The sequence below is a fragment of the Triticum urartu genome, chromosome 7, assembly GCF_003073215.2.
Source record: "Triticum urartu cultivar G1812 chromosome 7, Tu2.1, whole genome shotgun sequence".
Lineage (NCBI taxonomy): Eukaryota > Viridiplantae > Streptophyta > Magnoliopsida > Poales > Poaceae > Triticum > Triticum urartu.
The window spans coordinates 677,778,410-677,790,254 of record NC_053028.1 but is presented as its reverse complement, the minus strand read 5'-3'; the positions used below and the strand labels follow the sequence as shown (position 1 = coordinate 677,790,254).

Below are 11,845 nucleotides of genomic sequence, written 5' to 3'. Positions count from 1 at the left end.
ACACACGGAGCTGCGATGAGCCCGCCCATTGGCCGAAGTTGTATAGAAGGACACGTGGATTCGAACCCGGGAGCTTCCATTGGAGACCATGTGGTGCTAATAGGCAGCGCCACATCTCTCGAATGCTGGTGTCTATACAGGCAGCGCCAGATCATGAAAACAAACATCAAGCATTGTTTGGGAAAACGTCAATATTTTCTAGACTTTTTACAAAGTCATGACAAAAAAAATTAGGGATTTTTATTTTCATGCCCCTGGCTCCTTAGTTCTGTTCAGTTTTGCTTATATGCTTAGGAGCTGCTTGGTGGGTGTTTTATGTAATTGGGTCAGCCTGTTCAACCTGCCTGAACAATGTCAAATACTTTTTTTCCATTTCTAGTCAATTTTAGAAATTAATAGAATATTCATTTCAAACCCAATTGGGCTGATTCAAGTTCCTAAATTCATCATATCTACATGCCTATTTAATAGCCAATTTTCGTAATTATACATGAAGCTTTTCTATGTATCTTTAATTTAAATCTATATTTAATTATAGGACTTCATTAGAAATTCCTAATTAATTCTCTGTTGGTCCAACTGCAATATGAAAATGTCTATAAATCCTTATTTGACCTCATTAATTTAATAAAATTTGCGTCACAATTTTCAGAGAATTGTATTGAAAAACAACACTAAAAGGATAGCTTCCAAAAGTGGGACTTTCCAGATTTTTGTTACAATAAAAATCATTTCTGAACTGTCAAAAGAGGGGTTTTTGTGTAAAGAGAGTGGCACAAACAAGATGCAAAAATGTACTTTTGAAAACAAAGAATCATATTTCTGCTACTTGCTTCGCACAAAATCCTAGAAATAGTGAAGGATTCGGCACAAACTATAGCACACTTCAAATTTAAATTTGAATTACTTTATGTAAATCTCTAGAAATAGCGAAGGATTTGGCACAGGTTCAAATTTGGCCATCTGCTTGGCTGCCAGGTATTGGTTGCAACATTTAAATTTAATTTTTGATTCAATTGAACGCCAAATAATTTTAATTTTTTTGAGCGGGGGAAACAGACCAGGGCTTGCAACGAGGGCCACATGGAGTAGCCGCTGCTTCACACATTGCACCGCCGGCTCTGACGTCGCCGCGCGGGGGGAAGCGTTCTTGAGCTTGCCTGGGCTTGCACCGGCAGGCGGCCGCGGTGGGGAAGCTGCCTGGGCTAGCACCGGTGGGCGACCGTATGGAGTTGCCACCGCGTCGCTCCCCGACGGGAAACAAAGTTTGCGGCGCCAGCTCGCTAATGGGTGCGACCTGGGCCTGCCGCGTTGATTTAGGGTTTGTAAGTCCCCACATTGATTGGGCTTTGTAAGGCCCTCACGGCCCACGTTGCAAAGCCCACACATCGCTCACGGCACTGTTTTGGTTTAGGCAAAGTCTGAAAATCAATTCGAATATAATTCGCTCAAAGCAATCCGAATTTGTATTTACGGAACGGCTAACTTGACTGTAATTTTGTTAACGCAGTCAGAATTCTCCACCTATGCATTTACCGAAATCGGCATCTCCTGCGGGGATAAATTCAGTTCCTGATGGATAATTTCGGTAACGGAATGAGATTGTGATTATCATATGCTATAGTACCGTTCAATGTGTGATGATTTAGGGTTCTGCCTCATCTCACAACTTGCGTCGTCACCGTAGTCTATTTCATCCAAAACATTGACATGCACCGACGTGCGAGAGAGCAGGTCTCCAGAATCGTTCATCCTTGTGATCCTGCACCATGAGCGGATGAATTAGGTTTTAGGGAAGTGTTATGGCAGCTGCTCAATTTTGTCACCATGGGTAGTCTTCTGTCTAAGTCAGGCGATAGTACCCAATGTTGTCTTCAACGTCGTTTGCATCAGTTTGTCACCAGCATCGTAGTCAGCAACATCGCTCCATCAGCAACTACGGCTACTAACGAACAATACGTGCGCCGTGACCTGTACATGTCTCGAATTATAGTTGTTGTTATATGTGCAATGCTCCGTGCATGTTTTTTCTGTTCATCTAGTATGTTAGACTGTTGCATGCTAATTATTGTTCTTGTCATGAATTATGTACTGAAATGAGTCACGAATTTGCCTGATATTCCAACAACGAGGGAGGGTTGTATTTATCCGGTCTTACAGAATAAAGGAGTAGATGATCCCGTTTTGGAGTTGAGGTTTGTGATATTTACCCCGTCAATTGTTGTGGATCCTGGTAAGGGCCGGCGGGACGGCTCGGTTGTTACTCATTCCTTTGAAATTTGTTAGGGTTTGTGTCTTGTTTAGGAAAGCGAGACGGCGGCGGCTCCTTGAAGATGGAATAAAGGTCTCCCGGCCGCTTGATCCCCGTTCCGATGGTGCGCCTAGCATCGTTGGTAGGCGTGTGGATGCGTATCTCCGGCGGATCTATCCTCGGTGGATTTGTTCGTGTGGCTTCAGGTTAGATCCGTTCAATCTACGTTATTCTTCATCGGTGGTGGTTGTTGTTCTGGTGCGCTTGTCCTATGAGGTCTTAGCACGGTGACTTGCCGACTGTCTACAACACAAGTCGTGCCCGACTCCGGTGAGGGAGGGCTGATGACGGCGACGCGTCTTCGGCTCGCTTTAGTGCTTGTAGTCGTCGCTAGGTGGTCTACAAATCTGGATGTAATTTTTATTATTTTCGGTGTTCGTTGTACTGCCATGATTGAAAATGAATAGATCGAAAGTTTTCTCGCAAAAAATATTGGTTGTGTGCTGAAAACTGAAAAACACATTTTTTACTTCGGGAAAAAAATCGCGTGAAAGCTTTATTTTCGCCAAAACAGCTGCATTCCTGCCTATGGAGTATCTCAACCCAGTCAAAACCGGGGATGTGGAAACGGAATGGATAGTGATGCCGGGGCGTCTCCCCCGCGCCAAGTTTCGTTTCGTCCGTGCCAAAACGTGCGAGCAATGCCAACGTCAACGTGGGAAACTCCGGCAAAACAGCCGTGCGTGCCGCTCCTTCCGGCGAGCCAACCGCCTTCCCTTCATCCTATGTCATAGTGAGAAATAACTTAGACTAGTGTCATGCATATGATACTAGTCTATGTTACTATCTTTGTAATACAAAGTAATATAATAGTAGTATTTTAGATGACTTTATTTATTAGCTTGTAGACTCATCTTGTTTTAAAAAGCGCTATGTTACAATAACATATTATGTTACCACCTCTCATTAATTACTTGCCACATAAGCACAATTTTTTTGAAGTGCGCTATGTTACTAGCTAAGTTACTCCCACTATGACTAGCCTAAGCCTACTCATAATGGGGAGTAACTTAGACTAGTGTCATACATATGACACTAATCTATATTACTACCTTTATAGTGTAAAGTAACATAAAAATAGTATCATAGATGATTGCATTTATTACAATGTAGACTCATTCTGTGTTGGATTTTGTTATATTATAGTAACATATTATGTTACTCCAAACACATATCTCCTTATTAACTACATGCCATATAAACAAACTTATTTTAAAAAACATTATGTTACTAGATAAGTTACTCCCACTATGACCAGCCTAAATCCCACGCGGCAGCCACATTCATTCCAAGTTCCAACCATCTCTTCCAGCTCCACCACGCGGTAACAGAGCGAACGCATCGGGAGATCCGAAGCAACGACGAGCTCCATCACACAACTCGATCGATCTCGTGTTCTCTTGATCTCTTGGCTACATCCATGGCCACGGGAGGAGGAGTGGTGCTCAACCTGCGCGTACCGTCGGCATCAGCGGCGCCGGCGCGGCGGTGTGGGACGGCGTCGTCTTCGTCGGTGAGATGCGGGAGCGCGCGCGGGGCGGCGCCGGCGAGGCCGGCGGGAGGGGGGCTGGAGGAGGACCACTACCGGACGCTGAGGCTGGCGCCGGGGGCCACCAGGGGCGAGGTCAAGAGGGCCTTCCATCGCCTCGCGCTGCAGTACCACCCGGACGTCGTGCGGCGAGACAGCTGCGACAACGCCCAAGAAAATAGCATCGACTTCGAGCGGATCAACGCGGCGTACCAGAGGGTGATGAGCAACATGCGGGAGGCGGAGGCGAGGCTCGAGTACTGGCGCCGCCGCTACGGCCTCGCCGACGAGGACCTCGACCGCTACCGCCGCTACCTCAAGGACGACGACGAGGATGACTGGTTCTCCGACTTCTGAAATCTTCTTCCTTGCCGTGCCGTGACAGAGGCGTTGGCAATCATCACACTGTAAATTCGCACGACGTGTGTGGCTGCGTATTTCTCTCCTGTTTTATCGTGGGGGAAGTAGTAGATGCAGATATTTTAGGGTTCTAGCAAATTGTACTCGATCGGAACATTTTGTTTCCATTGTAAATACTCTCACCGTCCCTGTTAGATACATCCGTATCTAGACAAATCTAAAATAAAAATTTTAGGACGGAGGGAGTAAGGGAAAAGCATCGGAGGAATTGATCCAAATTGTGGCTAGGGACGCCTCTTATCCTTGGATTTCCATGGAAGGAACGCTTCTTTCGCTTTCAGTGATAATGGCACACTGACTGATGACACTTGCTGCTGGTGAAATAGTTCAGTTCTTCACTGTAAAAATGTCAGCCGTTTGTTCTGATTGATCCTGCTTGCATTTTTCTTTTGCATCTGTCACGTGCTGCTACATGGGTAGAAGATTTATGGCGCTGTTGTTGATCTGGATCTGAGAAGATATGGCATTGAAAGATGCATCTTTTTAATGTTAGTAGAGCTCACAAACTATTCAGTTCTCGTCCTCCAAGTTCACATCAAATGTTTAATCCCAATGACATGCCAGGAGTCTTGATCCACACAGTTGATTTCCCGCGTCCGAGACGTGTCGTTGCATGAGAACATTGCTTATTCATCTATGTTTTTGTTTCAGAGGCTTTCACACTGAAGTGGTCGGTGGCAACACACGGTCAAGAGGAAAGCCGGATCCTCTAACTTAGAGAAAGGAAGTCACGGTGTTACAATGCACTCTCTAGTGTAAATTGAAGAAGAAATGTTACTGACTATTAGCAGGTTATTTATTTTTAATAATTACTATAGACATAAAAAATTCAAAATTAATTTTATATCACCATCAACTTGTTTGTATGTAATTACTATGAATGTGCATGCTAGATCTGTATTTAAAAATTGGCTTAAGTTATTTTAGCCTTAATTATATGAATTAACAAAAGAAAAGTTAAGGTATTGTAGCTTCTCTAACATCCCTTGTGTATGTTAGAGGATCCATTTCCGTCAAGAGGACGCCAAGTAAAGGGGTCCCTCTCTGTTTTCTATTGGCGCCGGATTAAACAAATTGTCACTCGCTTTCTTCTAACAGTGCCTGCTACTCACGTCTTACATTATGGGACGGAGGGAGTAGCTTGTTTCATTCACGGATTCCTCACGTCTCCTGACTATCATAATACATGATCTTGATCTTTATCTATACTTAAACGCTCTTATATTTCCCTTTCTTTATAAAAGAAGTACAACTTTAGTTCTTGTTTGAAGATGTCAACCAATTTCTTTGTTTAATCATTTTGAACTCGGCCGTCTGCTCTCCTGCCTAACCTGTCATGTTCTTCGCCCCATGTTTTCCCTGCTAAAGTAACCCGCAACCGACATGAACAGCTCTCAACAGTCTTCAAAAAGTTGACAGCGAACCGTGAATGGTAGCTAGCTAACATGTGCAGACTGTTACATGTCAACTTTCTAGGTAAACCGTGACACTTTTGTGCATTATTGTCAAATCATGACAATATGGGTGTGCCCCTTTTAAATTTTCTTTTGCTTCTACACTGAATTTTTAGGAGAACAAGGAGGATTTTATGGTGTCATGTAAAGGGGAAATATGAAATAAAAAATGCACAACCATCGCTGAAAAAAAAACACATGACACGCCATTCATCATAATGAAACAATAAACATCGGCTTTTAGTTGGCAATAACATTTTTTTTTGTGAAGATGTTTCAGATAAATTATCAAAGTTCACCGGAAGTACAAAACACTTCAAACATAATAAAAATTACATCAAGATACCGAGACCACCGAACCATCACTACCGCCACGAGAATGAGCCGCCGTCGCGCCACTGTCGCCACTCCATATCGTAGCCGGCTTGATCTTGTTGATGACAGCCGGGAAGTCTTCGTGCACGTGCCCGTAAGGACTAGCTCCCTAGAGCCGCAGTCATGGTCGTTGAACCCTTGAACAGATTTGAAACAACTGACAACAAATCTCGCCACACGACGAGAAACCCTAACCTCACCGCCCCATGGATACAACAGGAATCTATGCCGGAGCTCCGTCGAGTACGTCCAGAAGGACGAACTCGAGGGGGATCGAAGTCCGGAAGACAAACTCGAAGAAGAAGCGCTGCCATCCAACCAAGCGCCGCACCTGTGAGAACTAAAAAACCCTAACCTAAAGTACTAACCGGAGCGGAGGCTGCGGGATTCCCCTCCCAGCCACTGGTCGCCGGAACGGTAAGTAGAGGGGAGGCGAATCCATGGGCTCGCCGACAAAGTATGCAGGGGAGAGTTTGCCCTAGCTGCCAAGGATGCAGGAGGGAAATAGAAACCCTGGCCGCTCAGTTTTGCAGTTGCAGGTTAGTTAGCAAATACATATCGTTTTAGATGTAGACATATTGTGCAATGTGCTAGTATGCGGAAATTCAATTTGGCTCTAGGGAGCATATGCTCCCGCGCGCCAAAAACGTATTTTAAAAATTTCAAAATAATGTGAAAATATATGTGTTCATTGTCACACCTAAATTCTACTTGCAAAATTTTAGGGGAAATACTTAAGCATTTTGATTTGTATATACTCCCTCCGTAAACTAATATAAAAGCGTTTAGAATACTAAAGTAGTGATCTAAACGCTCTTGTATTAGTTTACAGAGGGAGTACAAAAAAAACAAGTCAAACGCCAAATGTTGCCCTCTAGATATTTCACTTAAATTTTTTACCAATGAAGCACTATTATTCTGTTTCGCATGAAAATTCTCAAGGACACTTGTTACAGTAACATGAACATTTACACAAGAGGTTTATAATGAGTTGCGCTCCCAAATATAAATAACACAACATTAATTAATCGTAGTTTTCAGTTATACTAGCAGCTACCATGTAGTTTTTCGGATCTATGATCCAAAGCATTGCATGTGAGTTTTAATCGAGTTTGAATAAAGTCATATAAGATCTTAAAGAAAGAAAAATCTGAAGAAACTTTGCTTATGTGTGTGGTTGGGATTCTTACAATTCTCTCTCAAACAAAAACAAATCTCTCAAAAAACAAGAGATTCTCTGACAAAGAAAAGATCCAGCAGCACGCGAGCGTATTGAACTCCACACGACCCAACTGCCAGCGCGTGCCGCAAGCCCGCAACGCGGCACGAACCGCCCTCCAAATCCCGGATTCCCCAGGGGCCCATCCGCGAAAAGACCCCACAGCCGGGAGGGAGGAGCCCATCCCATCCCCCACCGCCGCGCCCAAACCAATCACGCCCCTCGGCGGCGGGCGGCGCCGGCCATGGCGGACGCCGTCAAGCAGCCGCTCCTCCACCACCAGCCCTACGCGTACCCGTCGCACGCCGCGTCGGCCTCGTCCCCCGCGCTCCCCTCCGTGCCCCACTCCGGGACCGGCACCGGCGCCGGCACCCCGGGGGGCGGGGCCGCCTCCTTCGCCGGGGGCCGCCGCTTCCCGGGCGGCCTCGACGTGCCCAACCTCAAGAAGCGCGGCGGCGGCACGCGCAGCTGGATCCGCGTCGAGGCCGCCACGGCCTCCGTGCAGACGCTCGAGGTCGACAAGGCCACCATGATGCGCCGCTGCGAGCTCCCCGCCCGCGACCTCCGCCTCCTCGACCCGCTCTTCGTCTACCCCTCCACCGTCCTCGGCCGCGAGCGCGCCATCGTCGTCAACCTCGAGCAGATCCGCTGCGTCATCACCGCCGACGAGGTGCTCCTCCTCAACTCCCTTGACAGCTACGTCTTCCAGTATGCCGCCGAGCTGCAGCGCCGCCTCCTCCAGCGCGCCGAGGGCGACGAGCTCCCCTTCGAGTTCCGCGCCCTCGAGCTCGCCCTCGAGGCCGCCTGCTCCTTCCTCGACGCCCAGGTACCCACGCCACCCTCCCTCTCTAAAATCACTGTATATACTTCTGTTGTGATTACTTATTAGTCATGGTACGACGATCCCATAATTATTGTAGTATAGATTTTCTGCAATACTGCGGTTTAATTTGATCGTAGAATTGGAGTGGGCTAAGTTCATCCGAATGTCTGATACTAGATACTAAGTGATGTCATGGTGGGTAAGGCAAACACTAAATTTGGGGTCAGTGCCTTGGATCCCCAAGAAACAAAGCGTGTTTGGCTACTTTGGGGAAAGGGAATGGGACTTTATTGGGGGATTATGCTTCAGGAAATCGGTTATTAGTCCCAAACCCATGGTTGGTGTATGTGTGTGGGATTTGAGAGGAAGTTCTATCCCACTTGCATTAGTAGGGCACCAGGGAAGAGGTACGTGAGAATTGGCCTCCTTAATTCCCTTTCCCCTTCCCTCCTCAACTCCCTTGCCCCCTAACCAAACAATGGATTATAGGTTTGCTCCTCCGTGTCAGTTGGATCAAAATTATAACTGATTGTTGCAGTTTTATCTCCTGCCTCCCTTTGGAGGTGTACTAAAGAATTTAATGAATAGTTAGCATCAGTCTGCTACATCTGTAATTAAAGATTCAGGTCGTGGCATTTCTTTTCCTTTTGAAATTTCAACATCTGTGGTGCATTATGCATTAGAAAGGGGATGAAAGTCTAAGCTGATTTAAAATTGGAATGAGAAATATAGGCCTAAGAAGAAAAGTCCTACCAACATAGATCTTTGAATGGAAAAGGCTCACTATGTAAGTGTTTAGATGTGACGATTTCTTGTTTAAGAAGTCACTGCCTTCCTATGTGCATATTCTTTCCTTCTGCAGGCGTTCTCTTTGATGCCTTCCCCCCTTTATAACCACTACAATGATTCTTTCTCTGTTAAAATCTTGTCACTACATTATCAATCTCCAATAGCTTAATTGATTCTATGTTCACCAGAAATATTTGTTCAGTAATTGGAGGGAGTATGCTTATACCTCAACCCTCTCCAATGTGGTATTCTTGTGCGAGGTTTTTGCCGGTTGGATATAGTTATAATTGCATACTTTGATTTGGGAGTTTTTATGAGGCACTATATGGGACTGGAGACACCTTCTGTAATGGGAAAAAAAATTAACTGTTTGAACTGTGTAATGAGGTTATACAGAAATATTTAACACGGACATTAGTATTTGACTTCTCTTTTGCTAGACCAGCCAATGATGTTCTTTTGGTAGAAAAATATGCAATTCATTATTTAATCTTGATATTGAGTAAGCTAACATTGCCTGCAAGAGAACTGGAGTAGATTTATGCTTTGCTTGACATAGCTATTTTTTCTTAATGGCACTTTGAATGTAGTATTTTTCTAGTATATAGATCAGTTGACAACTATCTGATGGGAATATAACAACGATTTTTTTACTAGAGTTGGTAAATATTCTTCACAACTACTCCCTCTGTCCAATAATATAAGAGCGTTTTTGACACTACACTAGTGTAAAAAACGCTCTTCTATTATGAGACAGAGGGAGTACATTATTATTCCAGTGTAGCACCAGTGCTTAACAATCCTAAGAAGAGATTAACTGTGTACTGCTGTGCTCCCACTGTAGTTTCACACTGTAGTTTGGGATGTATTATGGAAGTTATGCTTTTGGTTTGAAAAAACAGTAGTCAATAATTAGCGAATGGATGCAAGAATAGCTTGTTCGTAGTTTATTCACAAAGCTGCTAACCAGGACATTGAGAGCTTTTATTATTGACAAATAATATCTTGTAATGACTTCATACAAGAACCTTCACCTGAACATGATTATGTACCAATGTCTGCACTGCATTGTTTATAAGGCGGTAAAGCGACCTAAGGCGAGCACCACCCGCCCTGACGCCTAAGCGCCTGAAGCTAAAGTGGGCATATTTCTAAGGCGCTGCCAGGGCGCCTTATCGCTTAAGCGATGCTTAAGTGTCTAAAGCAGGACGCCTTATAAACAATGCTGCAGTGATTCTCTAGCTTTTCTTGTTGCAGAAGTGACAAAGGTTACACGTTGTACAGTTCATGCTCTTTGAGATACTCATAGATAGCTCATGCTAACTTATATGCTATTAATCTTTACTATTTAGCTATGAAAACATAATTTGTATCACTGAAGGTCGGCAGCCTCTTACCTCATGAAGTTCATTGGAAATAATATTTATTGCACCAAAACATGATGATCTCCTTGATATCAGTTCAAATTGGAGCATGTCTGAATCTGCATTTTTGCCTTTCTCAGGCAGCAGAATTGGAAATTGAAGCATATCCCTTACTGGACGAGCTAACATCGAAAATTAGTACTCTAAATCTGGAACGCGTTCGGCGGCTAAAAAGTAGACTAGTCGCTCTGACCAGAAGAGTTCAGAAGGTAAATTTGCATTCTGATAGGAATCATGCTTCTCTTTTTCTTCAGATAATCTGTTTCTTAAGTTTTTTCCTGCTATATAATTGCCATTGTATCCTGCAATAGGTCAGGGATGAAATAGAACAGCTAATGGATGATGATGGAGATATGGCTGAGATGTATCTTACCGAGAAAAAGATGAGGATGGAATCATCATCTGTGTTTGGTGATCAGTCATTGGCAACCTTCAACGCGGCAGCCGCTGGGACTTCAGTTTCAGCTCCTGTGTCTCCAGTCTCTTCACCCACAGAATCACGGAAGTTGGAGAAAACCTACAGCTTGTGTAGAAGTAGACATGATAGTGTAAAGAGCTCAGATAACTCAGTGACTGAACATATTGAGGAGCTTGAAATGTTACTGGAAGCATATTTTGTAGTCATCGACAGCACTCTTAACAAGCTGACCTCGGTAATGAGTCGCCTTTATTCAAAATTGCACGATATCTTGTTATTATTATTTTCTATAACTTGGAGTTGAAGGTGTATGCTTAATTATTTCCTTCTTTCAGCTGAAGGAGTATATTGATGACACCGAAGATTTTATCAACATTCAGCTGGTACATCAGCATATCTCGCACTCTTCTCATTCAAGTTACCAGCACGTAGGATCTATGCATTTCACGTACTGATGCCTGCTGTTCTGAACTAACTGAATTACCTTGAGTTTCCTGTTCCCGGGACAATGCACGTAGGATCTATGCATTTCACATACTGCTGCCTGCTGGTCTCCATACTAATCGAGCTAATCTTGATCCTCCCGTTCCCAGGACAACGTCCGGAATCAGCTGATCCAGTTTGAGCTTCTGCTAACAACTGCAACATTTGTTGTCGCCATTTTCGGAGTGGTCGCGGGGGTATTCGGGATGAACTTCGAGACCGACGTTTTCAGCATCCAGAATGCATTCCAGTGGGTGCTGATCATTACTGGAGTGGTTGGCGCTTTCATCTTCTGCTTCTTCGTCTGGTTCTTCAAGTACAAGAGACTGATGCCCCTGTAGATATAAGCTCCCCCATTATGCGGACTCAACCTTCTATTCTGTGTCAAGGTACTTGATTAAAAAGCTCTGAATCCATGTAAATCAACATTCTTTCAGAGGCTTGCCGTGTACCTATTACAAATTCAAATGAAACATATTTCTTTTCCCTTACTCTGCTGTAAATGGGTTGTTATAGAAATAGTTCTCAAGTCTTAACCCTCCATCCTTCCAAATATTTCGCCTCTTAATAAAACAGGTATTTGTTGGGGTGGTTATAGATA

The 11,845-nt window shown here is 44.2% G+C and overlaps 2 protein-coding genes across 2 annotated transcripts; both read left to right on the top strand.

The window, feature by feature from the left end:
- Nucleotides 1–3,397: 3,397 nt before the first annotated feature.
- LOC125521783 (chaperone protein dnaJ 8, chloroplastic-like) lies at nucleotides 3,398–4,570 on the top strand. The gene has a single exon (XM_048686846.1). The coding sequence runs from the start codon at nucleotides 3,732–3,734 to the stop codon at nucleotides 4,194–4,196; it is 465 nt and encodes a 154-aa protein (XP_048542803.1). The 5' UTR covers nucleotides 3,398–3,731; the 3' UTR covers nucleotides 4,197–4,570.
- Nucleotides 4,571–6,528: 1,958 nt separating this feature from the next.
- LOC125519383 (magnesium transporter MRS2-B) lies at nucleotides 6,529–11,845 on the top strand. Its single transcript, XM_048684208.1, has 6 exons — nucleotides 6,529–6,545; nucleotides 7,335–8,133; nucleotides 10,424–10,552; nucleotides 10,655–10,996; nucleotides 11,097–11,144; nucleotides 11,355–11,845. Exons 1-6 carry the CDS (start codon nucleotides 6,529–6,531, stop codon nucleotides 11,583–11,585), a joined length of 1,566 nt encoding a protein of 521 aa, XP_048540165.1. The 3' UTR covers nucleotides 11,586–11,845.

Coding starts and splice junctions, on each gene's coding strand:
- LOC125521783 (XM_048686846.1), top strand. CDS start 3,732: ATGGCCACGGGAGGAGGAGTGGTGCTCAACCTGCGCGTACCGTCGGCA.
- LOC125519383 (XM_048684208.1), top strand. Junction 8,134..10,423: donor GCTCCTTCCTCGACGCCCAG/GTACCCACGCCA, acceptor TGCCTTTCTCAG/GCAGCAGAATTGGAAATTGA. Junction 10,997..11,096: donor CTCTTAACAAGCTGACCTCG/GTAATGAGTCGC, acceptor TCCTTCTTTCAG/CTGAAGGAGTATATTGATGA.